This window comes from Phyllosticta capitalensis (genome assembly GCF_038381095.1).
Source record: "Phyllosticta capitalensis strain CBS 128856 chromosome Unknown BKA78scaffold_9, whole genome shotgun sequence".
Lineage (NCBI taxonomy): Eukaryota > Fungi > Ascomycota > Dothideomycetes > Botryosphaeriales > Phyllostictaceae > Phyllosticta > Phyllosticta capitalensis.
Window position 1 is genome coordinate 1,718,928 of NW_027117447.1, and position 24,743 is coordinate 1,743,670.

At 55.4% G+C, this 24,743-nt stretch overlaps 12 protein-coding genes across 12 annotated transcripts; 4 read left to right on the forward strand and 8 right to left on the reverse strand.

Moving 5' to 3' along the window:
* Positions 1–145: 145 nt before the first annotated feature.
* Positions 146–2,007, reverse strand: BKA78DRAFT_298520 (uncharacterized protein; the record flags this gene model as incomplete). Its single annotated transcript, XM_066886919.1, has 4 exons — positions 146–494; positions 515–616; positions 747–989; positions 1,091–2,007. The coding sequence occupies 4 exons, from the start codon at positions 2,005–2,007 to the stop codon at positions 146–148; spliced, it is 1,611 nt and encodes a 536-aa protein (XP_066741482.1).
* Positions 2,008–3,584: 1,577 nt separating this feature from the next.
* On the reverse strand, positions 3,585–5,366 carry BKA78DRAFT_255624 (NADPH oxidase; the record flags this gene model as incomplete). Its single annotated transcript, XM_066885012.1, has 3 exons — positions 3,585–4,495; positions 4,546–5,210; positions 5,257–5,366. 3 exons carry the CDS (start codon positions 5,364–5,366, stop codon positions 3,585–3,587), a joined length of 1,686 nt encoding a protein of 561 aa, XP_066741483.1.
* Positions 5,367–5,614: 248 nt separating this feature from the next.
* Positions 5,615–6,524, reverse strand: BKA78DRAFT_191861 (uncharacterized protein). Its single transcript, XM_066883594.1, has one exon. The coding sequence runs from the start codon at positions 6,389–6,391 to the stop codon at positions 5,864–5,866; it is 528 nt and encodes a 175-aa protein (XP_066741484.1). The 5' UTR covers positions 6,392–6,524; the 3' UTR covers positions 5,615–5,863.
* A 685-nt stretch (positions 6,525–7,209) lies between these two features.
* BKA78DRAFT_375032 (PRO41 protein) lies at positions 7,210–7,962 on the forward strand (the record flags this gene model as incomplete). Its single annotated transcript, XM_066892800.1, has 3 exons — positions 7,210–7,479; positions 7,535–7,851; positions 7,903–7,962. The coding sequence occupies exons 1-3, from the start codon at positions 7,422–7,424 to the stop codon at positions 7,960–7,962; spliced, it is 435 nt and encodes a 144-aa protein (XP_066741485.1). The 5' UTR covers positions 7,210–7,421.
* On the forward strand, positions 7,914–9,078 carry BKA78DRAFT_191903 (uncharacterized protein). The gene is made up of 3 exons (XM_066883595.1): positions 7,914–8,318; positions 8,455–9,014; positions 9,076–9,078. Exons 1-2 carry the CDS (start codon positions 8,033–8,035, stop codon positions 8,685–8,687), a joined length of 519 nt encoding a protein of 172 aa, XP_066741486.1. The 5' UTR covers positions 7,914–8,032; the 3' UTR covers positions 8,688–9,014; positions 9,076–9,078.
* A 29-nt stretch (positions 9,079–9,107) lies between these two features.
* On the reverse strand, positions 9,108–10,560 carry BKA78DRAFT_191926 (aminotransferase). The gene is made up of 3 exons (XM_066883596.1): positions 10,306–10,560; positions 9,450–10,235; positions 9,108–9,398 (listed from the first exon to the last, which is right to left on the reverse strand). The coding sequence occupies exons 2-3, from the start codon at positions 10,233–10,235 to the stop codon at positions 9,159–9,161; spliced, it is 1,026 nt and encodes a 341-aa protein (XP_066741487.1). The 5' UTR covers positions 10,306–10,560; the 3' UTR covers positions 9,108–9,158.
* Positions 10,561–10,816: 256 nt separating this feature from the next.
* BKA78DRAFT_355696 (cytochrome P450 monooxygenase GliC2) lies at positions 10,817–12,731 on the forward strand (the record flags this gene model as incomplete). The annotated part of the gene is made up of 6 exons (XM_066891946.1): positions 10,817–11,032; positions 11,084–11,268; positions 11,318–11,936; positions 11,996–12,280; positions 12,338–12,445; positions 12,507–12,731. 6 exons carry the CDS (start codon positions 10,817–10,819, stop codon positions 12,729–12,731), a joined length of 1,638 nt encoding a protein of 545 aa, XP_066741488.1.
* A 3,047-nt stretch (positions 12,732–15,778) lies between these two features.
* On the forward strand, positions 15,779–16,571 carry BKA78DRAFT_322649 (uncharacterized protein). The gene is made up of 2 exons (XM_066889129.1): positions 15,779–15,839; positions 15,931–16,571. Exons 1-2 carry the CDS (start codon positions 15,801–15,803, stop codon positions 16,297–16,299), a joined length of 408 nt encoding a protein of 135 aa, XP_066741489.1. The 5' UTR covers positions 15,779–15,800; the 3' UTR covers positions 16,300–16,571.
* A 210-nt stretch (positions 16,572–16,781) lies between these two features.
* Positions 16,782–17,427, reverse strand: BKA78DRAFT_375051 (uncharacterized protein; the record flags this gene model as incomplete). Its single annotated transcript, XM_066892801.1, has 2 exons — positions 16,782–17,341; positions 17,400–17,427. Coding segments are annotated over 2 exons (588 nt in total), but the record flags the coding sequence as incomplete, so codon positions are not given.
* A 712-nt stretch (positions 17,428–18,139) lies between these two features.
* Positions 18,140–19,473, reverse strand: BKA78DRAFT_355699 (uncharacterized protein; the record flags this gene model as incomplete). Its single annotated transcript, XM_066891947.1, has 2 exons — positions 18,140–18,308; positions 19,313–19,473. 2 exons carry the CDS (start codon positions 19,471–19,473, stop codon positions 18,140–18,142), a joined length of 330 nt encoding a protein of 109 aa, XP_066741491.1.
* A 1,213-nt stretch (positions 19,474–20,686) lies between these two features.
* On the reverse strand, positions 20,687–21,598 carry BKA78DRAFT_333137 (putative nitrilase; the record flags this gene model as incomplete). The annotated part of the gene is made up of 1 exon (XM_066890053.1): positions 20,687–21,598. One exon carries the CDS (start codon positions 21,596–21,598, stop codon positions 20,687–20,689), a length of 912 nt encoding a protein of 303 aa, XP_066741492.1.
* A 200-nt stretch (positions 21,599–21,798) lies between these two features.
* BKA78DRAFT_355701 (uncharacterized protein) lies at positions 21,799–24,566 on the reverse strand (the record flags this gene model as incomplete). Its single annotated transcript, XM_066891948.1, has 6 exons — positions 21,799–21,879; positions 21,927–23,058; positions 23,102–24,264; positions 24,326–24,352; positions 24,400–24,486; positions 24,546–24,566. The coding sequence occupies 6 exons, from the start codon at positions 24,564–24,566 to the stop codon at positions 21,799–21,801; spliced, it is 2,511 nt and encodes an 836-aa protein (XP_066741493.1).
* Positions 24,567–24,743: the final 177 nt, after the last annotated feature.

Sequence of the window (24,743 nt, forward strand, 5' to 3'; positions counted from 1 at the left end):
GCGTGCGCATTGCTTGGGCGTTTTTCTTTTTCTTTATCTTTTTTTTTTCTTTTTCTGAGCGTACTGGGTTGGGTTGGGTTGGGTTCGGTTTGTTCGTCTGCTTTTCCTCCATTCTCTTTGATTACCCATCTACCTATGTGGCTAGCTAGATGGCTGAGGTGGGCGGTGGGTGGACGCGGCAGCCTCTAGAGTTGCCTTCAGAAGCGCACAATCGGACTTCATTCACTACATTACCTTGGGTACTCCGGCAATGTGTTTGTGTTTGCATGCCGTGGCAGTGGACGTTGACTTGTTGACTGGTGCGCCCGTGGGCTTGCTGCAGAGTGCCAGCTGGTTTCTGGCTACCAGAGTGGCTAAAAGACGTCCGTTCTCCTTGGACGATGAAGTAAGTCGTGCGTGGGTCTGTTCCTTTCCCCAGGCCGGAAACAAGCCTCTCCCACGTCCATCCTATCCTCGTCCAACTTGAATACCTCCTCCTGTTTGCCGTTTCTGCACTGCGCACGCACGCACGCACGCACGCACGCCCACGCCATCTTCCTTCTCGTCTCCACCAATGTCGAGGGCAAAGAAAGGCACAGCAACCACCATACTGATACGACTGCCGCTGCCACACGGACTAACAAGTCATCCAACGATGCGACTGGAGAGACAATGAAGAATGTGTAAACCGAGCAATCAACACCAGCAAGATCCATTTACATCAGCATTGAGCATACAGTGCAAAAAGAACAGACAAACCAACGCACACGCCGACATTTGGACGTCCTTGTCTCCCATCCACGTCCCCTAGCCCCCTCCCCACGGCATCCACGTCCTCCACCACCACTCCACCTACACCAGCAAAAGAAGATCGAGATCGAGACCCTTGCCTCAACCAAAACACGGCTCCCAGGGCAACGAACGCACCACCACCGGCACCAAACCCCTCAAACGCAAGCGCCCGCACTCGGCCGGCGAAAGCGTCCACGAATTCCTCTCCACGAACACCACTTGTGGCAGTAGAGAACGCCGACGTGGAGCTGGCGACGCGTCAGGGTCCTCTTCCTCTTGCTCCATCTCCAACGGCGGCTCCAACGGCGGCCATGCGCACCGAGGCGCCGGGCGCAAACCATGTTGGTGTCGGTGTCGCCGCCGGCGCAGCCTCTCCTCTTCCAACGCCTCTCGCCTTAGCAGCTGCAAGTTCTGCAGCCGGCGCCGCAAGTCGCGCAGCGTGCGCTCGTGTCGCGCGGTCCAACGGCACCGGTGCTGCGTCGTGCTCTCCGTAGGTCCTCGACGGTGGAGAGCGGATCCAGGGGGCGGGAAGGCCATCTCCGCGCCCTCAAAGTACTCGGCGATTGGGTACCGACCCCTGGAGAGCTCGAGGCCAGGGGGCGGCGTCAGCCCGTGCTGCCTGAAGCGCGGCGTCACGTACTGGAAGAATGCGCCGTCGGGCGAGGGCGAGGGGCCGCCGTGGAGTGAGGGGGAGTAGGAGAAGGCAGATGAGGCGGACGAGGGGGGCGTGATGAGGCCCGCGGGGGCCCCCTGAGGAGCTGTCCATGGCGCGGGAGGAGGCAGTGGCATTGGCATCCCGACTCTTGCCCGCCACTGAGGAGCAGCAGCAGTGACGCCAGGGGCCAGGGGTAGCTGACCTTCTCGGTCCCCCCTGGGACGCCGGTCACGCCAATCCGGATCCGCCAAGGCGCGCGAGACAGTGCGCACTCCAGCGGGCGGCGGCAGCAGTGGACGCGGCGGCAATAGTGGACAAGGCAGCGGTGGCTGGTGGCCCTGCTCCTGTTGTTGCGTCCTTCCTCTTCGCAACAGCACGCTCCTCTCGTCGCCCGGTGGAACCTCCGCTCTCGAGAAGCCGGCGGCCCCCGAGCTCGGCGGGCCCCTTGATTGACGACTGGGACGGCGACGGACGGAGCCCCCTGTTGGGCAGTGGTTGGAAAGGGGCACCGAGTCACAGCAGGTGGAGGCGGAGGCGGGAGGGCGGCCGCTGCTGGAGAGAGATGTCGTTGGGGAGACCATCTTGTTGTTGGTGGTGGTGTTGGTCTGGTTGGAGGTGTTCTATCTGAAGAGTTAGTTTTGTGGAGAGGGTATCTTGAGAGGCTTCGTGCTTACTTTGAGGATGTTCTCTTTTGCAGAGGATACAAAGCAGTTGTGTTGCTGCCGCTGTCGCTGCAGTGAGGATGCGGGAAAGGAGAAAGACGGGGCGGTGGCTGCTGATGAAGAGAAGCGCTGAGAGAAGAGTGACGACTGCTGATGGAGAGAGACGGAAAAAGATGGAGGAGGCGACGTCGTGCTTTTATTGAAACCTGCGTCGAGCACCTCGATCACTCAAGATTGAGGTTTCGACCGCGCCGTCCCGTCGGACATTTGTTGAGCAGAGTCCGAAGTTGGGGAAGGAAAGCGAATCATCTTTCCCTCCCCACGACGAGTCCTGCCTCTGAGAGAAACATCGACTGAAGCAACCTTCGGGGAAAGCGTTGCGTTGGCGATGGTCTTGGTGATGGACGCGTGAGGTGCTTCCTGCCGTGGTAGAGTAGGAGTCGTCGGTCGTCGCCCACGACACGCTGGGCAACTTTTCGATCCAGAAATGGGCATCTACACCTCACCAACACATCTTTTCCTGTGCAATTCTTCATAATATATTCCATTTGCAGTCGCAATTGGCTGCTTTTGGGCAACTTTTTGTTCAGAAATGCGACGGTAGTCTAGCAATTCAAGATGGGCAGACCGACTAGTTGCGCCCGAAAACTTCCCACAACGCTACACCAACAACCACTTTTCCGGACTCATGGCAGGGCGCACATTTCGCAACCACAGCTGTTGCTTCTCAATCCAGAATAGCGTTGCGGGCGGCTTTGCAGACCACGAGCGCACGCGGCGGGGAAATCACTCCTGGCTAAAGAGGCGATCAGATCACCCATGATAACCCTTTGGGTGGTTGCTGTGGTAGCGATGTTTGTTGAGTCGAGGGGCTGTGCCTGCACTTTGGGCGTGGCTGGCGTCGAGGTTCCAAACGGCTTCGGAGGCAACGGCTATACGCGGAGGTGGAGGGGGGCGAAACCGCGAAGCAGATGGCGAGAAGTCCTGCCAATGCTTTCTTTTTTTTTGAAGTTCTCTCCGCTGGCCGACAGAGCGTAAGATGGCTATTCTTCTGCCCAAAATGACGGACGAGGTTGGCAGGGGGTGGCGGCAAGGGGAAGGGCTGAATTCAGGGGTAATGGAAGAACAAGTTTCGAAGGTGAAATTCTAAGATATCAACGTCTGAAGCGGCCGCGTAGATTCGTCGGCTACGAGCACGACTTTTTCTGCGATAGTTAATGAAGCTGAAGAGACGGGAGACACTGAAGGTAGCCAACTCGATCTGTGCTCCGACGCATCACTATCACCCAATGAAGAGATGATCAATTATCAATAATGACAATGTAGAGGCAGTAGATAGATCAACGACCTGCCAATCCCAAACATCCAACACGCTATGCCATTCCATGGAGAGAGTGAGTGCAAAAAGGAAAATGAGAATCGATGCAATGGTAACTCAAACAACATGGAAAACTTCGTACAATATCGTCATGTGCAGACTTCCAACCGAGCGTTCCCTAAAAGTGCTCCTTCCAAAACTTGAACCGCACATCGCTCGACGTCGCGCCCTTGCACGCTTTCCGGATCTCCTTCGCCGCGGTGCTCGGACCGCAAAAGTACACGCCAACGTCTGTCCGCAGCGTCGCTTCCAGGCCAGTCATGTATGTGCGACTCATGATGCCGTCGCGCATGCCGCGCAGCAGCTTGTGGAAGTCAGGGCGGCCAAAATTGGTGCGGCTGTGTAGTTCGGTCAGGGGGTCTTTGTCAGTGCCAACCGAATTGAGAACGATATTGTTGGCCGTGTCAACGTCTACGCGCGCCGTCAGATAGGTGTGGATGCGGAGGAAATCCGTGTCGTCGTTGTTTGGCCCAAGCGGTGACTTGGGCACGGCGGAATCGAGACTCTGCGATTCGAGGCTGGAGAGGAGCGCTTGGAACCATTCAAAGGAGGACGTATCTTTGCAAACCCAGATAAACTCGACACGACGGAGACGGCGGGGCGGGTTGGGTGATAGTCGCAGATGCCAGATGTTTTTGAGAATGGATGCCCACGGCGTCACGCCGATGCCGGTGCCGATAAGAACGGCAATTTCGTTGTCAAAGACATCTTCGGCAGGTGCTCCGTAGGGTCCATCGATGCGTATAGTGGGCATCTCCTGGCCGTGCTGGAGCGCAACTTCATACATGCCCATTGGGTCCATGTCATCATAGAGCTTGGCTTGTGCAGGTCCGGCACCAAGAGCGTCGGCGAGGGCGCGCGTCCAGTCGCCAACTTGTCGGACATGGATGCTAACGTAAGGGTCGAACGGGCAAGACGTGATTGTGAAAGGGTGCCATTGGTTGTATGAAACGGCAGGACAGTTGATGAAGAGCCACTGGCCAGGCTTGTACTTGAACGATGGTTTGACGAATTGTATCTCGACAGCATCTGAAACATATCAGCCCTGCGACTTGAAACAGCATGTAGTTCCTGCTTACCATATGGGTGACGGATCACTTTGGTAATTGTCGTTTCCCTACGCGCTCTGATTTCGCGTGCGATACGTTCAATGAGATAGAGAGCGCCCCCAACAAGCTCCCATCGCCAACCTTCGTAGCCAATGCAGTGATTCCAGAACGGCTTCCCCGCAAATGGCGAGATTGGATCCGTCGTGTCTCGGACGAAACATCCAGTGGCATGCGTGTACATGCCTAGGAGAAACGGAATAAAGAGGTGGTGGGTGTACCAAAAAGTCTCGTAAGATTGCTGTCGGATGCGGTGGTGGGCAGTCGTGTAAATTAGGAGCATGCAAAGCAGCATAATGTGTCCGGTTATGCCGCCTGCCTCGGTGTAGTGGATTTGTAGCGCAATCTCAGGTCGCAGCTGCTTCTTTTCAACGTTGAAAAAGTTGACGTAGTGTCCGGCGGCGTGAATGATGGTAAAGATCAAAAGTGCGTAGGCGACCTGACGGTGAAACCATTGAGATTCGTCCAGAGGAAGCCATCTGATCTTTGGACGGACTACTCGGAGTAATGTCCGACACATGGGAAGAAGAATGAGGAGCGTGTCGACCGAGAGCACAAGTCCAGCTCCTCTGGATATCCATACGGACCACTTTAATGTGTTGAGTGCTGCGAGACGTTCATCTTTGGCTTGCTTCCACCTACTCGATGTCAGTTCACTGCTTCGCCTTTGTGCGTCTGACTCACCATCCTATTGCAAAAATCGCAATGTGAAAGCCGTAGAATAGGAAATAGAATAACAGCTTCCTTGGCTCAAAATGAGCCTTCCAGCTCTTCTTTTGCGGCTGTACCACCATGCTGAAGTTGTTGTCGCAAGAAAAATGCAAGAACTCGGTTTGCGGTGTGAAAGCCTTGGATTCTGCAGGCAGATTGTAGCTGAAAAAAGAGCTTTCCCAAGATCCAAGATGGCCTGACGCAGGTAGAGGTGCAAAATCCAGCCCGAAGAGCAAAGTCGTATGAGGCAGCAAATAAGACCCCTACGGACACTTCCTGGCGCAAAAGGGTTGGAGAACTTCGTCCCCAGATTCCGGATACACTGACTGTCGCGTTGATGCAGTCACGCGCCGATCATACGCTACCGCTTACGAAGAATTATGCCCAGCGCAGATTTCTCGAAAGGTGTTCCAACAGGGATGGGCGATTCTTGGGGGGAGCTTGGCTCGAGTTGACGTGAAGAGCCGCGGCCGCTATGATTAGCTGCTTCCCCTGATGATGCGGGATGAGAAACGGGATGACGATGACTGTGTCGTCAAACAGGCGATAGCGTGTATTGCGATGCGGGAAGCGGGGAGGACTAGCAGCCTTGGGAATCGCGTTGCCGTCGGAAGGGTGTGTCAAGTCTGCGACTGACACGCGATACCCATGATGCGGAGGATGTTTTGAAAATTTGACCAATCCTATCAGGTATATTTGTGATTCCAAGCTCTTGTTTGCGGAAAATTGAGGCTCCAGTCGTTCCTCCAACAGTGTTCGCCTTTTCTTCGATATCCTTGGCCCTTGGGAATGATGCAGAATGTTCTTGTGATTGTCGCGGCCGAGGTCTTGGATAGGGCGCTTCTCGAAGGATGCGCGCTGGGTTCGTTTGACGCTTTTGAATGCTCGTTGCAATACCTCTATCGCGGCCGAAAAGCAGCCAGTGGATCCTTCCAAGTACAAGAGAATTGTCGAGGCGAGGCCTTGTCGATCCAAGAACAGTCCTAGGCCGGTTTCCAAGAGCGTAATCGAGCTGTGGAGGAGATGGCGTTCGAAACAATCCTTGGATTTGGGTACAAACAGCGCTGTTGACTGGGGGCCGATATCCGAAAAGACTTTTGATGTTCATGCAGATGTCGACGCTACGTTTGGGATGTTGAAGGAGCTGGTGCGAAGAAGTCGTGATGACACGGAGTATGCAGACGACCGACAGCTGGTAGAAGTGGAGCAAGCGCAGCACCCTTGGACCACATCATGTCTCGATCGCGTGGCAGGGCAAATGTATGCCATGGGCGCTTGTGAAGTTGTGGAAGGCGGTGGACAATGCCTGCAGATGTTCCTGGCCACTCGTTGGACTGCAGCCAACGGGACGCAGTCTGTAGGCGCCGACATGCTGCACGATGTGTGCACGCGAAAAGTGTTCCAATATCACTGGAACCAGCATCGGCATCGCGCTGACAAAAGGGGACATGGTCGAGCCAAGGCCCAAGACTCTGACGGTGGAGCTGCTGACATGGACTTTTTGAATTGGATTTGGCCGCTCTGTTGTCAATGCTGGAGAGTTTTTGGTGTTTGTTTTGGTCCTTGAGACGTGCCCAAATTCCCCAACAGCAGCGCAAGCCAGAGCTCTTTCATGGCATAGTCGTGTTGTGTTGTTTGAATCGATGTTTGGAACACGAGTCCTCTGGGGCCAACGGCGAGGCTCTTGAAAGACAAGCCTCAGCTTGGCCTCGGTGATGTGCAAGCGACGAGATACGCACATGGCAAGAGAAGGCGACGAGCATAATGGCCAATCAGCGGTTGCAGGGCGGGTGTCACTTCGATGGCGGGTGTGACATGGTGGTGAGGAGAGAAGAGGTTGGGGTTGGCGGCGGCCATGATTTGCTGCTTCCCCTGGCTCGTTGGCGTGCGCAGCAACCCTCCGGCGCTTAGCACCCCACCTTGCATGCACCATCCATCCAAAAACTCCCCACGCCCTCGATATGCTCCTTGCAATGGTCAATCGCTATCCTGAGACTCCAAATCCTTCAAACTACTCGGCTTACTTGAGCGCCAAAGCCTCGTCAATGATATATTGCTAATGTTTTTATCCCTCGACATCGAGTAGTGGCCTTTGCACCATCACTGCTTGCCTGCATTTCCTGCGAACCGCTCTCGACATGGGCAAATTGATCAAGAACCACTGGGCGCGTCTGATTGTGCTCACAGCGGCAGCTTGTAAGTCTTTCGAAATGTCCCTTGCATTCAACTTTTGCTAACACAAACATTCTAGACCAAGTGGGTGCTGCCATCGAGGGCTTCTTTTGGCCAAAAATCTTCTGGGACTTTTTGACTCGCAATCTCGACGGAGCAGTAAAGCCAGTCCCTGCATTGCAAATCATCAATCTCATTCTCGGTCTATTGGGACTCGCCTGGGAGTGGCCCCTCAGTTTTCTCGCCGGGTCAGCTCTGCACCGATCCATGGAGGCCCGCCTGGTCATTTACCCTCTAAGCACGCTTGCCGCCTTGCTGCTTTACCAAGGCACAAATTCTGGACTCTACTACATCATCGGGATGATTGTATATTTTTGGGCCTACAGCGAGGGCGAGGTATGTCCAACATATGCGCAATCTCGTAGAATCTTTGCTGATTTGCTTAAGATCGTGTGCGCAAAGCCATGGACTCTGCCGAAGCGGAGTCGCCCTCCTGTGGGAGTTTGAAGATACCCTTTTTGTGTTTGGCGTTTGGCATCTGCATAGGGCACAGCGAGGCGTTTCCTTGATTTTCTCCATGCCGGAGACGGCAGAGCATTGGACTTTCGTTATCCAGTCAAATACCCACGATTCATGCTGGATTGCATGGATGACAGTCACAAGTTGGCACAATGGAAATTTTCTGGTGTTGATTCCACCTGCCTCTGTTTCGCACTGCCTCGTGAGTGCAATGACTAGCGAGAGGACAGGTGCGGTGAGCTCTGTCTGCGAAAACAATGCAAGCAAAATTTGCATGTGCGGAATTTGGCTCTTATTCAGCAGCTTTCGTGCTGACAACATTAGAAAGTCAAAACACCATGGAGGTAAGTACCCCTTAAACGCTCCTAACCCCTCGTCTCCAAATTCCAAAACCAAAAGTTCACCGTGAAAGTTTTCGAACATGTTCCACGAGCTCTCAGGGTTCTTTATCTTTGTATCAGATGCTGACCAGATGCTCAGGATCTGTCAGACAGAGCACATGTCCCGCCCACCACCACCACCCTCCTGGACCGGCCCGCCACGACTTCTTACATAGCGCTTACCACGGGGCCTCGTCTGCGACCCACAAACACGCATCGCACCCCCAAACTCAACTCCAGAATTACCATCCCCCGCCAAGATGTCTCCGAATGGAACTCCAAAACAAATTCAAACGCAGTTCCAGCCCGCCAAGCGTAATAGCTTGCTTGTGAGCATCATTCTCCAATGTGCGTCTTTATCAGCTACAACGAAACGCCACTCAAGACACACGTACAAAAGCGACCCTCATTGAAATCCTCCTGCGGCCCGCAATCCGCTCATGATGACTCGCGACCCTGACATCTATGGAACATGACTGTGAAAAGGGTCCTCCTGCTCACATCAGCGAAAATTTTCTTCTTCGCTCCCTTTACTCCGATCAGCTCACTCCACGCGGCAACTTGAGAGCTTTTGAGTTTTCAGATATGGGCAGATGCTGCTACGAAGATGGTTCTATACCTGCAAGGGGTTTGAGGAGCAAGCGCTCCGAGTCCCTCCAGGTACGCGTGCACCTCAGCTGGATGAAGATGATGTTTTATTAAGATCTCAAATTCAAAGCAGTAAACAAAGCAAGACATTCGACTACATCCGCGCTTCTTGCCACTGAACCATAGCAACTTACGCTTTCGTTCTCAAGCCCTCATCTACTCCAGCTCGCTCTTCACCTCGTGAAGCCAGCCAAAATCATCCGGCGCTGTTCCCTGCTGTCTCGCAAAAATGGCCTGCAACAGCCGGTTGCGATATTTGCCACCCTCCGTGCCAGCATTGGGATACTCAAACTTGTCGTTCTTGGAAAGGCAAGTGACGGACGAAATCGATACGAGCGCCGCGGCGGTCCCAGCAGCGCAAACCTCAGAAAAGTCGGCAAGCTCTTTGTATTGGATCTGAGGCGGTCAGAAAAGGCTTCGAGGCACGGTTGCGATTTGACGACTTACGGATCTCTTCTCGACCTTCCATCCCCAGCTCTCGGCCAGCTCAACGCATGTCTTGCTGGTGATGCTCGCAATCGCATTCTTGGTGTCAGGGATACACATGGCGACGTTGCCGTCGGCGTCATCTTTGATTCCAATGAAGCCACTCGTGCTAAACTCTTCAACCTCAGTCCTCGTCCTACTGTCCAGATGCAGCGTCATCGGGTAGCCCATCTTGTACGCCTTTGCGCTCCACGGAATGACGGGGGCATAGTTGCCGCCCACCTTTGCACCTCCCGTGCCGCGCGGCGCCGCGCGGTCAAACTCCTCCATGACCAGACACGGCAGTGGCTTGAGGCCGTGATAGGGCGGCGAGGGCTGAACAAAGACGACAAACTTGAACTCTGCAGGCGGGCTCAATTGTAGCTGCGGCCCCGATCCGAAGCACAGCGGCCGAATGTACATGGCGGCGCCGCTGCCGTGTGGCGGGACGAAGTCGGCGTTGCGCCAGACGGCCATGTTGACGCAGCGGAGGAAGTGGGCGGAGGGCACGGTGGGAATCAGCACTGCGGATGCCGAGTGCTGCATCCGCTTTGCGTGCTCGTCCGGGCGGAAGATGTTGATGTTGCCTGATGGGTCGCGGAAGGCTTTGAGGCCTTCGTAGATCTGCTGGCCGTAGTTGAGGCCCGGCGCAAGGCCGTGGATGCGCAGGTAAGGGTCGGAGATGAACTCGGGCGCTGACCATTCGCCGGTGGCGATGTTGAAAGTTGATTCTACGTGGCCGTTGCTGTGCTCGTAGGTAAAATTCATCTTCTCCCAGTCTGGAATGGTTAGTCGTACCACTTATTTGGTAGTTTTGATTGTGGGTCACTCTACTCACCAATTTGGCTGGTGGGCTGTGGAGTAGTCATCTCATTCGTTGTGGACTTTTCCACAGGAAGTGTTTGACTGTCTGCCGATTCGAAAGAGACGGGTGCCATTTTGCAGTAACAATATGAGGATGGAAAATCGTGAGTTGCTGTGTGAGTTCAGACATCTCGACAGCAATCCTCTCAGATTTATTTGTATACAGCTCAAGGTCATTGGAGATGGGGCTGAGACTCTATTTCCGGATATGGACCGGCGTTATTCCCCGAGGGGGCCAGCCCTACACGCCGGTCACCACAGCCGAGCGAAGCTTCATCTTCTCGCATTCCGGCCACTATTAGGGAAATAAGGAACATTTCATTGGTTTCTACCTCAGACTGCGCTACTTGCTTTCGATGAAAGCGAATTGATACAAAAGACTGAGTCTTGCAATCATCGAGAAGCAACCAACTCACTCACCTCTCTTCAACTCCTTTTTACCGACAACTTCATCTTTTTGCTCAGTCTTTCGGGTCGATTCCAGAATGTCCTCAAACGACTTGTTGGCGGTGGTAGTGTCCAAGGCGCAACTCAAGTCGCATGAATTGGGGACGACTCTTTCAAAGGCCCTCCCTCATCTTTCGATTTCTCAATCGATTGCACCTTCGACCATTGGCACCGTTGTCAGCGCCCTCACACTCCTGTCTCTTGTCACTGTGATCCTGTACAAGAATCCTCAAATCATCAGCGCAGTGTTTCATGTAAGTAGGAAACGATCTAGCCATGGAACTCTAGCTAAGCAACGCCTGCAGCCTTATCTCGATTGGTCCACCAAGATCAAGAGCGCAGATGGCAAAAAGACAATGGATGGCCCCAAATATCAGTGGCCGCACGGAAATACGTTGGAAAAGTTCTTTGACCACAGGAGGAAGAGCGAAGAATGGTTGAAGGAGTACGGAAAGACTTACCGCATCTGGGCCGGCACCTTCAGCGAAGTGTAAGTCTTTGTCAAGTCCGATAAAATCATTCACTAATGATTCCTTCAGGGTCATCACTACCCCTGAAGACGTTGCCAACTTCTTTAGCGACGCGAGCCAACACCGCAAGACCTTCACGACGCGCGGCGGCTGGGCACTCACCAACGTCATGGGCCATGCGGTCGGCTTCATCAGCGGCGATCGCTGGCGCGAGGTGCGCAAGAGCGTTGATCCTCTGCTCACCAACACCATCGCCATGCGACAAATGGGTCAGATCAACCGTTCGGGCGAAGAGTTTGTGCAGCGCATCAGGGAAACGCGCATCGACACCGGTTCCGACAGCGACAAGAGCTTCGTCATCGACGCGGCCAAATCTCTCATGCCTTTTCCTCTGATGGAGACGTCGCGCGTGCTCTTTGGCGAAATGACGGACGCTGAGAAGAAGGAGCTGTGGGACATTGGTCAGATCTTCATGCTCATCTCGATCACGACGCTCAAGGCTGGTCTGGCTCGCACCAAACCCACGCGCATGATGTACACGCCCTTCCAGTACGGTATTGGTCTGGAATATTCAAAGCGCTGGAAGGCGTGGAACGTGATGATGCGCTCGGCTAGGTTCGACCGGCCGCAACTCCCAATCATGAAGCTGTGGAAGGATGTCGCTGTGGGCAAGATTACGGAGGACGAGGTAAAGCGCTCTTTTCATCCATCTATTCGGAGAGCCGTCGCTAACGACAGAAACACCAGCTTCTCCAAACCGTTGCTGAAGCCACCTACGCCAACCTGGACATCACGGCGCACGTCCTCGTCTCGGCCTGCATCATGCTGGCCGACTCGCTCGAGGTGCAAAAGGACCTCGTTGCCGAGATCGACGCCAATAGACACGACCAGCAGGCCTACCTGGCCAAGAAGGACACGCTCCTCCATTTCATCATTCTCGAGTCGCTGCGTCTGCAACCCACGTTGCCGTTCTCGTTCCCCGAAGAGGCCACCGTCGACAAGGTCTTGGGCGGCTACTTCATTCCCAAGGGCGTACGTACCCGATATCCTTTTGTCCAGGTGCACCGTACTGACTGAAGCAATCTGCAGACCAGCGTCGTCAGCGACACATACGGCATCAACATCCGCAACCCCTTCTGGGGCTCCGACGCAACTCAATACCGGCCCATGCGCTTCAAGGGGCTGACTCAAAACGACGTTCGTAGAGCCCATCTCCCATTCCCAAATAACGCTCTTACTGACGAGAACATCTTCATAGCTCCGCTACAACCTGTACACCTTCGGCTACGGCTCGCGCAAATGCATGGGCCAGTTCTTCGCCGACAAGCAGCTGCGCTCCGTCTTGATGCACCTGTACGACAACTACGAGGTGCTGTGCAAGGACGACTCCAAGGTCGAGGGTGCCTTCAAGACGGACAAGAGCACCTGGGTCGGCATGTTTGATGTGGAGCTTGTTTTGAACGAGCGCCCGCCGAGGTTTTGAGCTGGTGGTTGGAGTGTCTTTGGTGGAGCTTTTGGGAGAGGGCTTGTTGGATTTCGGGCCATACGGTGTGGTAGATTGTCCTCGTAATTTTCTTTGTTCCGCATTTCTGGTGGTACTCATGGGTGTGCCAGACTTTTAGCAGAAGGGACGGCTTTCGCGATGTCCAATCCTGTCTCCTTACTCATTTAGCAAAATATTCGCGGTCATCTTTTTGGCTTTGTTTGCCAGCACCATGAAGCAAAAATGTTGTTATCAATGACAATAGGATTTCATCGGACTGGGGTAGCTGACAGCTAGTTAGTGCGCCCGGCGAGCCAAGTGAGTGCAATAAAGATCAGAATGAACAGTAAACCGAATAGGTTCGAGTCGTTTCCCCACGCTTGGGGAAATGGGTGGTTCATTCTTCGGCAAGTAGATGGTAAGGTTGAAGGCTTAAATACCGGCACCGACAGTGGTTCCGTGGAAGAGCTGTCAAGAAGGTTCCAGTCAGGTCTTGCGACACATGATCAGAAAGAGCTAGGGAGTTGGTGCAGCCTAGGACTGATGACCTTGTGACCATCTACGACCGACTGACGTCCTCGTCGCTCCGAATCATATAAAGACCGCACGCAGCAACCACCATAGTCTCCCATCCTCTAGTAGTTGACTGAGAATCATATATTGGCACCGGCTCATCTTCCTGGACTTTGTGGGGCTTGTTCGCTCTCAGGCCTCAGGAAACCAATCATTGGTGCGCTCTTTTTGTTTCCCGCATTATCGCAACGAAGACCATCACCAACGAATACATCCGAACTCCTCCATTGAAGTATTTTGGCAGAATACACTTGCCGAAACACTGTCAGTACCTCCGGCGCCAGGAATTCAGATTTTGCGAAAACCCCCTGACCCCTGAATCCGCTCCCTTAAAGTTTGACGTCAAGACTCCAGGCAACCCAAGTAAGAGAAATGCTCCGGGCTTTACGGAGACCCATTCTTGTTGATTCCACACTCTTGAAAGTCTTGAGAAGTGAGAAGAACGCGCTGTTTTATACCCCTCGACATCTTACAGTCACGCTCCCGAGTCGCGCAAGCCGGAGCCCGTGAGTTGACCAATCAGCTCAAGTCACACAACCTCGTCCTCGGCATCACACCCTCTCTAGGAGTCACTCTTGTCTAGCACCCTTATTTGGATTGTCAGAAGCTGGTACCTGTCGACTTTGTTGAGCTTGCTCACTTGGAGTCGTTGGAAAAGCAATCATTGGCATGGAAGCCCCTTCCTTAGTCCCCGCACTTCGAAGCAGTGGAGAGCATCACCGAAAAGTGTGTTTCGCCTCCTCCATTGACAAACTTTGGCAAACTACGCATCGCGAGATCAGGATTTCCAATTTTGAAGGAAGCCCCTGACCCCCTGAATTTGCTCCCTCAACATTTGACACCGAGACCACAGGCAGCCAAAGTGTGGCCGAGCCTTTGTAGATTCTCATACAGGCCCATTCCCGTAGACTTCAGGCTCTTGAAAGTCTTGAGAAGTGAGAAGGACGCGCTTTTTTATACCCCTCTACATCCTGCAGTCATGCTTCCAAGGCGCCAGCCTGGACTAGTGAGTGGGCCAATCAGGTCTAGTCACGCGACTTCTCCCTCAGATCCACACCATCTTTGGGAGTCACGCTTGCCTGACACCCTCCGTTTCATGTATAAAAGGCCGCCTGGGCCCGCGCAGCTAAGGGGCAGAGTCTGGCGACGGCATTCCTGCTCAGGAATTTTGCAGGAGTCTTCCAGTACTGCGGTTTTGCAAATTGAAATCGAAAGGAGTCACTTGTTGTGGTTCCGTGGCAACCTCCTACTTTCCTTGTTTGGTTCTGGTGTCTTGTGACAGACACAGGATCGAAGGGGAAGAAATGTTACGGTTGAACGCTGCGATGGCATTTTCAGGGGTAAGAACGACCACCATTATCTTAACACAAAGACGAACAGCATCAGTCCCTAGCCCAACATTTTGCCAAACCGAGTTTCCAGACGCCAGAAAAGCTCGCCAAACGAACAAAGAGAGCGCAAGTCAAGCACCTGTAGACGCCGAAGAAGCCACCACAGTGGAGGGGGCCCAACAGGAGATTTTCCCCGAAACTGAAAGCTGCGCAGGTGGAAAGATTGGCAGGTATGGTCCATTTTATACCTGCGTGGCGACACAGCTGCAGTGGTGGTCACGAGCCACCAATCCTTCGGCCAGTCATAAACAACTGACCAGAGGGTCAGCTGGCGGCCGAAAATGTGTGCAAGATTCTTGGGTCGGCGTCGCTTCAGGGGCGAATCATCCGGCTCCCAATCTTCGGTAGACCCCAGAATGTTGCATGTTCGCAGGTCTGGAAACTGAAGCCAAGACCGCGACAAACTGACGGTGACTTGACTGTCCAGAAATGAGAAGGGCAATGTCGTTGAGCGCTTTCCGGAAAGAACATCTCGAAGCTTTTGGCCGAGGGGAAAAGAGGCAGCTCAGGACGAGGCCAGCCAGATCCAGATTTGGCGTCTCATGAGTACCGGAGACAAGAGCCTTTCTTCAAATCGTCGCTCGTTGCTGCAAGGGCTGATACTGAACCCCAACAATGATGGCGAAGTGGAGGATGAGTTTCGCGAGGTCGAGTGGCCGAGCCGCCGCGCCTTCGAGGAGCTCGGTGACGAGCGGGACGACGTCGGTGAGTGCGTCTTCCATTTTGAAAAAATTAGAAGAGGTAGTGATGAATGGAATAGATTGAAAGAAGCTTTTGGGACTGTCGATGTTGAGCATGCAATGAATGCTTCAGTGCGACGATTCCGGATTAATATGATGTTTGGGAAGGAAGTACTTCTCAATGCGCGGGAAATTTTCCCGGTGGACTCGACCTCACGCGATGCTAATACGTGCCGATGGGGCGGTTTCCGCCAAAGTCACCGCTGTGACCGACATATTACCCGACGCGTTCCTTGTGGCGAGAGTGCGGTGGTTTGGCCCCATCGCGACGCGGCTCTATGAGAGACACCATAAGACATAAATATCGAGCAACATCGCCCCCCAAGAGAGATTGAAACCAACCTCAGAAATCGACCACTCTCAAAATGTCTTCCCAAGTCGACCACGAAGTCGCTGCCGCTCATGTACGTGTCCACCATTTCCCCCTCGCCCTCGAAGACACTCAGACCATCCAATTCCCAAGTCCTCTTCTACTAACCACCTCACCACCTCCAGGCCGCACAAACCGCGCCCATCGACGAGACCGGCGTCCTCGCCGTCAACAACAAGCTTCTCCCTCCGGGCCAAAGCTTCCATGTCATAACGCTCTCCTCTGGCGAGCGCGTCCCGACCGGCACCGTCGCGGCCTTCCTATACAATCTCAAGGCGTACGACGAAACGGCCGACGCCGCGGCCGCCGGCCGGCTCGAGGCCGAGGTTGCACAGGAGAAGATGGCCGCGATCCAGGACGAGATGCGCCTTAGTCTGCCGCTGCTGCGCAAGTTGGGCATGTTTGAGTTGTTTAGTGTGGAGGAGTGGGGGAGTGGGACCGCGAAGGCGGGCAGGAGGTTTGTGGCCGAGGAGGCGAGGAGGAATGGGTGGTAGGTATGTAGGTGGAGGGATGGGAGGGCGATGATGGTGGTAGAGGATGGATGTGGAGAGGCGCAGAGGGGGCAGAGAGAGGTGGGAAGCGCTCGACCTGGAGCTTACTGTCTCACAAGGCTATTGCTTGCGCTGGATCCTGCTTGAGGAAATTATGGTTTAGTAGATATACAAAGAAACGGAAGTTACCCGCCCCTTTCCTATTGTTTTCTCTTTTTGCCAACTCCCTTAGTCGTCAGTGTATGAGCCAAAAACCAAGTAACTACTCACCACCCACCAACCTGCCCCTTAACCCCAAACCCCAATGAACTCATCCAATGAGGAACCAGTGTACCAACGAACTGAAAGAAGAATATGCATTTGGTCACCGCATCTGCCGCCCCGGCCCGCCGTCAACCGTCCATCCATCCAAGACCAGAAAGCATACGTCAGTACAGAGAAAGGTACGCCCTCCCCTCTGCTCTCCTTCCCTCCCATCCCCTACCCTACAACTTGCCAGTGGCAGCAGAGTAGGAGGGCGGCGGGCTCCCTGTGTCTGTCCGCCGCGGTGGTATATGCTGAGGCGCCAACGCGACCGGTTCAATCTCGTCACTTCTGGCGCGCCCCCCTGACGTTCCCACCCCGGCGTCTCCTCTCTCTTCGTCTTTCAACTTGGCCTTCTGCGGCCGACTCGGTTGCGGGGGCTCGTCGTCGCCGTCGTGTTGTTGAACGAAGGTGGTGGTGGTGTTGGTGTTCTGCTGGCGGCGGCGCTCCTCCTGCTCCTCTCTTTGCGCCTCCCTCCTCTCGCGCCGCTTCCGTGTCCACCGCCTCAATAGTTTCCATACTTTGACCAGGGGGCCGATGATTAGGCGGCTGATGATGGTCAGGAAGAACCAGCCGATGCACTTGAAGATTTCTTTGGCGCCTTTTAAGAGTACAAGCATGAAGACGAGAAAGTAATCAAAGGGGTCGTCGAAAGTGATGTCGCCCATGGTGGTTGCCAAGGAAGGATAGTGGTGTGTATGCAGCACCTCAGTCGGTCGAGAAGGTGGGCGGGCAGGTGATTCTGTGGACAAGAGACTTAGCGGTGATGCCCAGTCAAAGTGAGAGCACTGGTGACTGACGAAGTTGTGTGTTTGGGGAACAGGACAACCGTAGAAGCAAAGAGAGATGGACTCGATACCTACGTCAACGACTGACTGCCAGACCTGCTTAAATACCCAACTCCCAACCGTCTCCCCTGGGTGCGTGTGTTGCCTGACACTTCACCTCCGACTCGTGATTGGCTTCTCAACATCGTGCCTGACAAATCAAGACGACCACAGCGCCGAGAAGCATGTTTGTTGGTTGCCTGCTAGAAGACAAGTCATCATGTTGGTTGGCATCAGCGCCACCGAGGGACGAGACGGCAGTCAGGTCCGCACATATTAGCGCGTGTACCAGCCAGGCGCAATAATTGGCATACTTGAAGTTCTTGTCTAGCAATCACTCCACGGACAACGTAGCAAACTTTGGGTTATTGATGTGAGACCTGGTGGTAAGGTCTTCTTTCTGCTATGTCCACAGATGCCGTTTCGTGTCTAAGTTGGCCAAATGATTGGTGGATGCTGCGAGTGAGAAATCTCATTCACCCTCCAAGCCATGCCATTCTGATTCCGCGCAACTGTGCCTGTGTCTGTTTCTATATGCATCTGCGACCTGCCATCCTCCTCTAGCACAACCCCATATCCACCTGCATTCAGAGCCGCAAGCCACTCTAGTCTTTCCTCACTTGGCAGCAAGCAACAGCAAGCAAAACCAGTATCACAGGACGCGCAACTTCTGACTTGGATCCACTCGCTGCCGGCCAGTGACGTCGTCTCGTCTAGACTTGCTTGCAGTGTTCCCACGAATCACCGTCATACTGAAGGTGGCGGAGAAGCAATGCGAGAAGAACCACCAGGAAGGAGACGGGAATCACGATGGCAATCATAAAGACGGCGAGAGTGTCCATTGGTGCGGCCGTGGGGCGTGTCGTATCAGGGGGATCTGAGCTAAGCAGGATGATGGTCAGGTGCTGAGGATGTATTGGAGCTGGGTAGCTATGTAGGCTGGTTGGACACGCACGTCGCGGAATTTGGGATGAGAATGTTGCTTTGCTTGTGTATTGTTGTGGTCCGGGTGGATTGGACGTACGCGTTGTGGGATGGGAAAAGGGGCGCTGCAGCTCAGGATGAACTATTAGTATCAAAAGTGCTAGGAAGACCATTGCCAATTTATCTCCTCTTTCCTGCCAGGGTCTGTCATGTAAAATCATAAAATGAACCACTTAAAAATCTGTTGGTTATATTTATCGACGTAAGTGCGCCGGAGGCCGCACATCTCACACCAACACGACGTCGCGTTGGTCGGCAGCATCCTGCTCTCTTTAGGAGCAGGAGACTGGTCGCCAGCGACGTGGAGCAACTCGATAGTCTGTTGGTGTCTGGGGTGAATAAGTTGGTCGCGAAGGTTTGCGAGAAGGTCATGTGTGTTTGAAGTGTTTGTTGGATGGTCGTTCTATTGGCTCTCGCACTCCGATGCATCTCGAACTTGTCGCGCAGATGGAGGGAGGAGGATTTATGGATTGACATGTAGCTGAATGTGTCGGGGAAGCAAGCGTACGTCACTGATGGGGAAAATCTGGACAGCAGGAGGGCGTACAGAAGGGGCGGGTGGCTCAGAGGAATTATTGCTATTCCGCAGAGTCATGATGAGAGGGAAATGGCCATCGTCATCGTCAGCCTTGGATGTCATGCAACCCCTCCCAATTCTACGCCCGTCTATCCAGCACATCTAGAAAGAGAGAAAGAAAAAGTATAAAAGGACAAGAAAATCCAAACCGACTAAATCGCGCTTCCCTCCCTCCTCCCACCACGCCCTCCCATCCCATCACAACAATCATGCTCCCCTTCCACCGTCCCCCGCACCTCTCCTATCCCCTCGCCCTCCCCGCCCAAAGAACCCCCTCACACCACCCCCTCTCTCACTCATCCCGCCGCCACCGTCATTCCCATACCCCACTTCCAAATCGCTCTCGCCATCACTGCCAACGCCGCTGCCGGGGCGCAGTCGCTTGCTGCCCGTCACCAGCAACACGCACACCAGCGTCGTGGCGAGCGAGATGACCATGTCGAGGACGACGAGCACGATGAGGGTTGTTTGCGCGTGCGGCGTCATGGTCGTTTGACTTTTTGGTTTTGCAACGAGGCGAGTGGAGTGGAAAGGAGTGGAGGGCGCAACACTGCCGGCCCCTGAATCCGCGGATGGAGAGCGGGCAAGGCTGCCCACGCGAGAAACAAAGCCTTGCCCTGCCACACCGCACGACAGATGCGTAGAAACCGCCAAACTCCGGCCCAAAGAAACAGAAGGCGAAGAAGCGACGTAGGTAGGTAGCTTGGTTTGGGTCGAGGAATGCGTCGTCCCCTGAGAATTTGCGCCTGTACAGAGAGGACAGGACAGGACAGATGGTGCGTGTGTGTGTGGCGGCGACGACCCGTGCTGCTGCTTGGCCGTTGCGTTGCGTTTTGTGTTTTCCGCGGAGTAGATATTGAGACGATGAACGAAAGAGCAGGTAGTGAGATAGGTACGTAGGGTATGTAGGCAGGAAGGCAGGTAGGCAGGAAGGGAGGGAGGTGCTGGTAGAGGTAGGTAGGCGGTCGGACCACTCACTCCGCAGGCAAAGGCGCAATTGGATGGAAAAAGCACAAGAGGTTGCCAAAAAAAGGCACGCCGTGATGCGAAGAACAACGAAGCAAACCAGAAACTACTGAGCTCAAGTCCCGTCCCGTCGTCGCCACGTCGCTAATTATGAACAAAAACCGCTTCCGCTGCCGTACTTCGCCTCGTCAAGCCTCGCCTCGCCTCGCTTCGCCGCTGCCACCATCACACACTCCTGGTTGGTTGGTTGGTTGCTCAGTTGGTTGTCGCGCGCGGCTGTTGGTGGACAAGCAGGCAGTCTACTACTCACCACCCGGGGCAGACGTTTTGCTCGCTTCGCTCGCTTGTCAGTTGTCAAGCGCTGTGTCTGTTATTTTGAGGTGCTGCTGCTGCTGCGCCGCAACCAACACCGGCGAGCGGCAAGATGCGGCGCAGCAGCGTTTAACAAGTGACTGGTCGACGAACTAACCAATTAACTGACCACGCTGATGAGGTGGTTGGTCAGTCAATTGGAGATTTATGAGGGAGGACGTGGGAGCGGGGTTGAATGGACATTCTGGTTGGGCTGGAAGAGACACAGAAAGAAGAAACCAATGACTGATGGAGCGCGCGGTGTAATTGTACCTGCCTACGTACCTGATGGTCACTCACTCACTCACTCACGCACAAACAGACGCCAACAATTTTCCATCGACACACCATTCCCCCTCCCCTCACCCTCCTCCCCCACCACCTAATCCTCCTCAAAGCGTCCGCCCGTAGCAACGTCATGGTAAACATCGAACCGTCTCTGCTCGCCAACCGGAATGCCCCTCCGAACCTCCTCGATGCGCTCCGGCCTCAACTCCACCACCACCGTCTCCTCGCCGACACCCGCCTGGCCCAGCACAACCGCCTGCGGATCAATCACCATGCTATGGCCCCACGCGCGATACTCGGCCTCCTCATCGCGCGCCGGCGAGCACAGCGCCACGTACACCTGATTATCGACCGCGCGCGCGCGGCCCAGCAGCTCCCAGTGGAGGGGCCCGGTGGTGGTGTTGAAGGCGCCGGGGTAGACGAGCAAAAAGGCGCCGCGGCGCGCGGCGATGGTGGCCAGCTCGGGGAAGCGCACGTCGTAGCAGATGGCGACGGCCATGGTGCCGACGTCGGGCAGGTCGACGAGCGTGATCTTGTTGCCCGGCGACAACGCGTCGCTCTCGCGGAACGTGATCCCGCCGGGGATGTCAATGTCGAACAGGTGCACCTTGCGGTGCGCCGCCAGCTGCTCGCCCGACGGCGAGAAGACGAGCGACGTGTTGTACAGCTTGGGCTTGTCGGAGGATGGGTCCGACGTGTCGCGCTCCGGGATGCTCCCGCCAATCAGGTACACGTTGGCTTCTTTGGCGATGGCCGACAGCGCGTGCCACGACGGCGCCGTGTCGGGGGGTGGCGGGACGGGCCGCAGCGGTTCGGCGTAGCTGGGGAAGTATTTGGTGCCGTAGGGGGAGTTGAAGCATTCGGGGAGCACGACGATGCGCGCGCCGTGCTTTTGCGCCGCTTCGAGGACTTTGGTGCGTGCCGATGCGAGGTTGGCCGCCTTGGAGGCGCCCGTGGCGAGCTGCACGAGGGCGAGCTTGACGGGTTGCTTGAGGAGCCCAGACATGGTTGTTGTTGGTGTGGTGTTGAAAGTGGGATGGAGGCATGGAAGTCAGTTCAGGGCGCCGCGGGGGACGGCGTTAAGGCCCACTTCGGGGTTAAAAAGTCGTGGCCAGCCAGACGTCATCAATGTCTGAGCACCAAAAGAGAACAACAGAGAGAATCATCAATTGGCAGAGAATAAAGGCTCTGAAAGATTGCTCCTCCTTAATACACAAAATACGTCTGCGCCAGCGGCAAAACTTCACTCGGCTCCGCCGTGCACACCTTGCCATCCGCCTCGACAATCTGCTCAGGGTCAGCATCGCGCCAACATGACGACGCAGCAAACTCACATATCTCTCCGGGTCCACGCGCATCTTGGGCATGGTGTCGTTGAACTTCATGTCGGCCTTGGTCACGGTGCGGCAGCCCTTGACGGGCTCGACGCGCTTCCTCAGGCCGTAGGAGCCGACGACGCCCTTGTCGACGCTCGCCTGGCTGACCCATGTGATGCTCGTGCCGGGCACCATGGGCGCAAACATGGGGCGCATCATGATGGGCTCGATCGTCGGGATGCTGGCGTTGGGGTCGCCCATTTGCGCGCAGCTGATCATGCCGCTCTTGATCACCATCTTGGGCTTGGTGCCGAAGTTGGCCGGCTCCCAGATGACCAGGTCCGCCAGCTTGCCCGGCTCGATGCTGCCAATGAGGTGCGCCATTCCTTGGGCAAGCGCTGGATTGATTGTGTACTTTGAGACGTAACGCTTGACGCGGAAGTTGTCGGCGCCCGTGTTGGCATCTTCGGGCAGTGTCCCACGCTGCACCTTGTTCTTGTGCGCCGTGTGCCAGGTGCGGGTAATGACTTCGCCGCAGCGACCCATGGCTTGAGAGTCGGAGGACATCATGCTAATGGCTCCCAGGTCGTGCAGAACATCTTCGGCAGCAATCGTCTCGGCGCGGATGCGGGATTCGGCAAAAGCGACATCTTCAGGAATGTTGCGAGAAAGATGATGACACACCATGAGCATGTCGAGATGCTCGTCGAGAGTATTGCGCGTGTAGGGGCGGGTCGGGTTTGTCGAACTGGGGAGGACATTCGAATGCTCAACGACGGAAATAATGTCAGGAGCATGGCCGCCTCCGGCACCTTCAGTGTGGTAGGTATGGATGGTCCGATTCTTAAAAGCCTTGATGGTCTGCTCGACGAACCCAGACTCGTTGAGCGTGTCGGTATGTATAAGAGTCTGGACGTCGTACTCGTCGCACACTGTCAGACAGGCGTCGATTGCAGCGGGCGTGCTGCCCCAGTCTTCGTGCAACTTCAGACCAACGGCGCCAGCCTCGCATTGCTCTCGAAGCGGCTGCAGCTCCGCGTCATTTCCCTTGCCTGTGATGCCAAAGTTGAGAGGCAACTCGTCAACCGCTTGAAGCATCTGCCGCATATGCGTTTTGCCAGGTGTGCAAGTTGTGGCATTCGTTCCAGTGCTGCTCAAGTCAGTCAAATCCATGTTCAGGGACAAAAACAGACCTCGGGCCAGTTCCTCCACCAAGCATGGTCGTGATGCCAGACGCAATGGCCTCGTACGACTGCTGTGGACAGATGAAGTGAATATGAGTATCGAAGCCTCCCGCCGTGACAATCTTGCCCTCCCCAGCAATGACATCGGTGCAAGTTCCCACGACCAAGTCGGGATGCACGCCCTTCATGACATCCGGGTTGCCCGCCTTGCCAATCGCGACAATGTGGCCGTGCTTGATGCCAATGTCGGCCTTGTAGATGCCCGTGTAGTCCACAATCAACACATTCGTAATGACCGTGTCCAGAGACTCGGCATCGGAGCGACCGCCGGCCTGGCCCATTCCCTCGCGCAGCGACTTGCCGCCGCCAAACGCGCACTCGTCTCCATACTGCGCCAGATCCTTTTCAACCCTGACCCACAGATCCGTCGCCCCCAGACGGACCAAGTCGCCGGTTGTGGGGCCGTACATGCTAATGTAGTGCTGGCGCTCCATGGACGCAACATCGATATGCGCCAGGTCGCCCGCAGGCTCCGGGACGTGCAAGAAGCCGCCGGCCTCGAGCCTCTCCAGCAGGCCCTCGGCGATCCGCACATCTCCAATATGTCCCGACGCAAGGCCATTGCCGCCCTTTATGATCTGGTTCCCGTCGATGCGGACCAGGGTGACGGTCTTGGTGTCGCCGGGCTCAAAGCGGACGGACGTGCCGGCGGGGATGTCGAGGCGGAAGCCGAGGGCGCGCAGGCGGTCAAACTCGAGCTGCGGATTCGTCTCGACAAAGTGGTAGTGCGAGCCGACCTGGATGGGCCTGTCGCCCTTGCTCGTCACGCGCAGCCGCGTCCTGTACCGGCCCTCATTCAGCACGATGCGGTCCTTGACGGCGACGATGGCGCCAGGCTGGCGCTCCGGGGCGTACGCGCTGGGCGCTTCGAGGGGGAAAAGATCAGTGTCCGGGACAGGCAGGAAGCTGCCAAACAGCGCTTTGGCGAGGTCGCCGTCGTCCGACGCAATGGGGTGGTGGACCGTGACGAGATAGGTGCCCGTGGGAAAGGTGCCTTCGACTTGGAGCTCGGTCAGCGAGCTGACGACGGATGGGAGGACGTGGCGACGGCCCAGCATCTGCTTGCCGAGCGCCATGAGGTCGACAACGGTGTGGCGGCCATCGCGGATGAGCTATTGCGGGAGCAAGTGTGAGCAGTCATGTTGTTGGAGAGACCAAGGTCAGGTCAGGTACCTCTTGGAGGTTGTTTGCGATCAGCGCCTGGATCGAGTCAGTGGGACGCCGCATTTCGAGGCCAATGGACTCACAGTAGCTTCGGCATGGTTAAGCTTGACGCCCCGAGCGAGACGGCGCTGAGCAAGTAGACCCAGCTGCGTAATAACGAGCTTGTCGACCTGGTGTTGTTGTTAGCTGTTGGGAGCTGCAGAACTGTGGAGCTGCGGGGGTTGCCGACCTCTCTTGGACAGAGCTGCATGGTGACACAATGGCGACCGGGACTGGACTAGGTGTGCAAATCGGACCAGTCCAGCACAGTTTCCTATCCAGCTTCAGGAAAGGAACTTGATCAAGCGGTCCAGAAAACAAAAGAAGGTCGAGCTCAAGACGCGCGACTCCAGGCATATCCCCAGACGCAATGGTCTGTCCCCGCGCT

Coding starts and splice junctions, on each gene's coding strand:
- BKA78DRAFT_322649 (XM_066889129.1), top strand. CDS start 15,801: ATGTCTTCCCAAGTCGACCACGAAGTCGCTGCCGCTCAT. Junction 15,840..15,930: donor ACGAAGTCGCTGCCGCTCAT/GTACGTGTCCAC, acceptor CACCACCTCCAG/GCCGCACAAACCGCGCCCAT.
- BKA78DRAFT_191861 (XM_066883594.1), bottom strand. CDS start 6,391: ATGAACATCAAAAGTCTTTTCGGATATCGGCCCCCAGTCAACAGCGCT.
- BKA78DRAFT_191926 (XM_066883596.1), bottom strand. CDS start 10,235: ATGAATTTTACCTACGAGCACAGCAACGGCCACGTAGAATCAACTTTC. Junction 9,399..9,449: donor GGAAGGTCGAGAAGAGATCC/GTAAGTCGTCAA, acceptor TGACCGCCTCAG/ATCCAATACAAAGAGCTTGC.
- BKA78DRAFT_191903 (XM_066883595.1), top strand. CDS start 8,033: ATGCCGGAGACGGCAGAGCATTGGACTTTCGTTATCCAGTCAAATACC. Junction 8,319..8,454: donor AAAGTCAAAACACCATGGAG/GTAAGTACCCCT, acceptor CCAGATGCTCAG/GATCTGTCAGACAGAGCACA.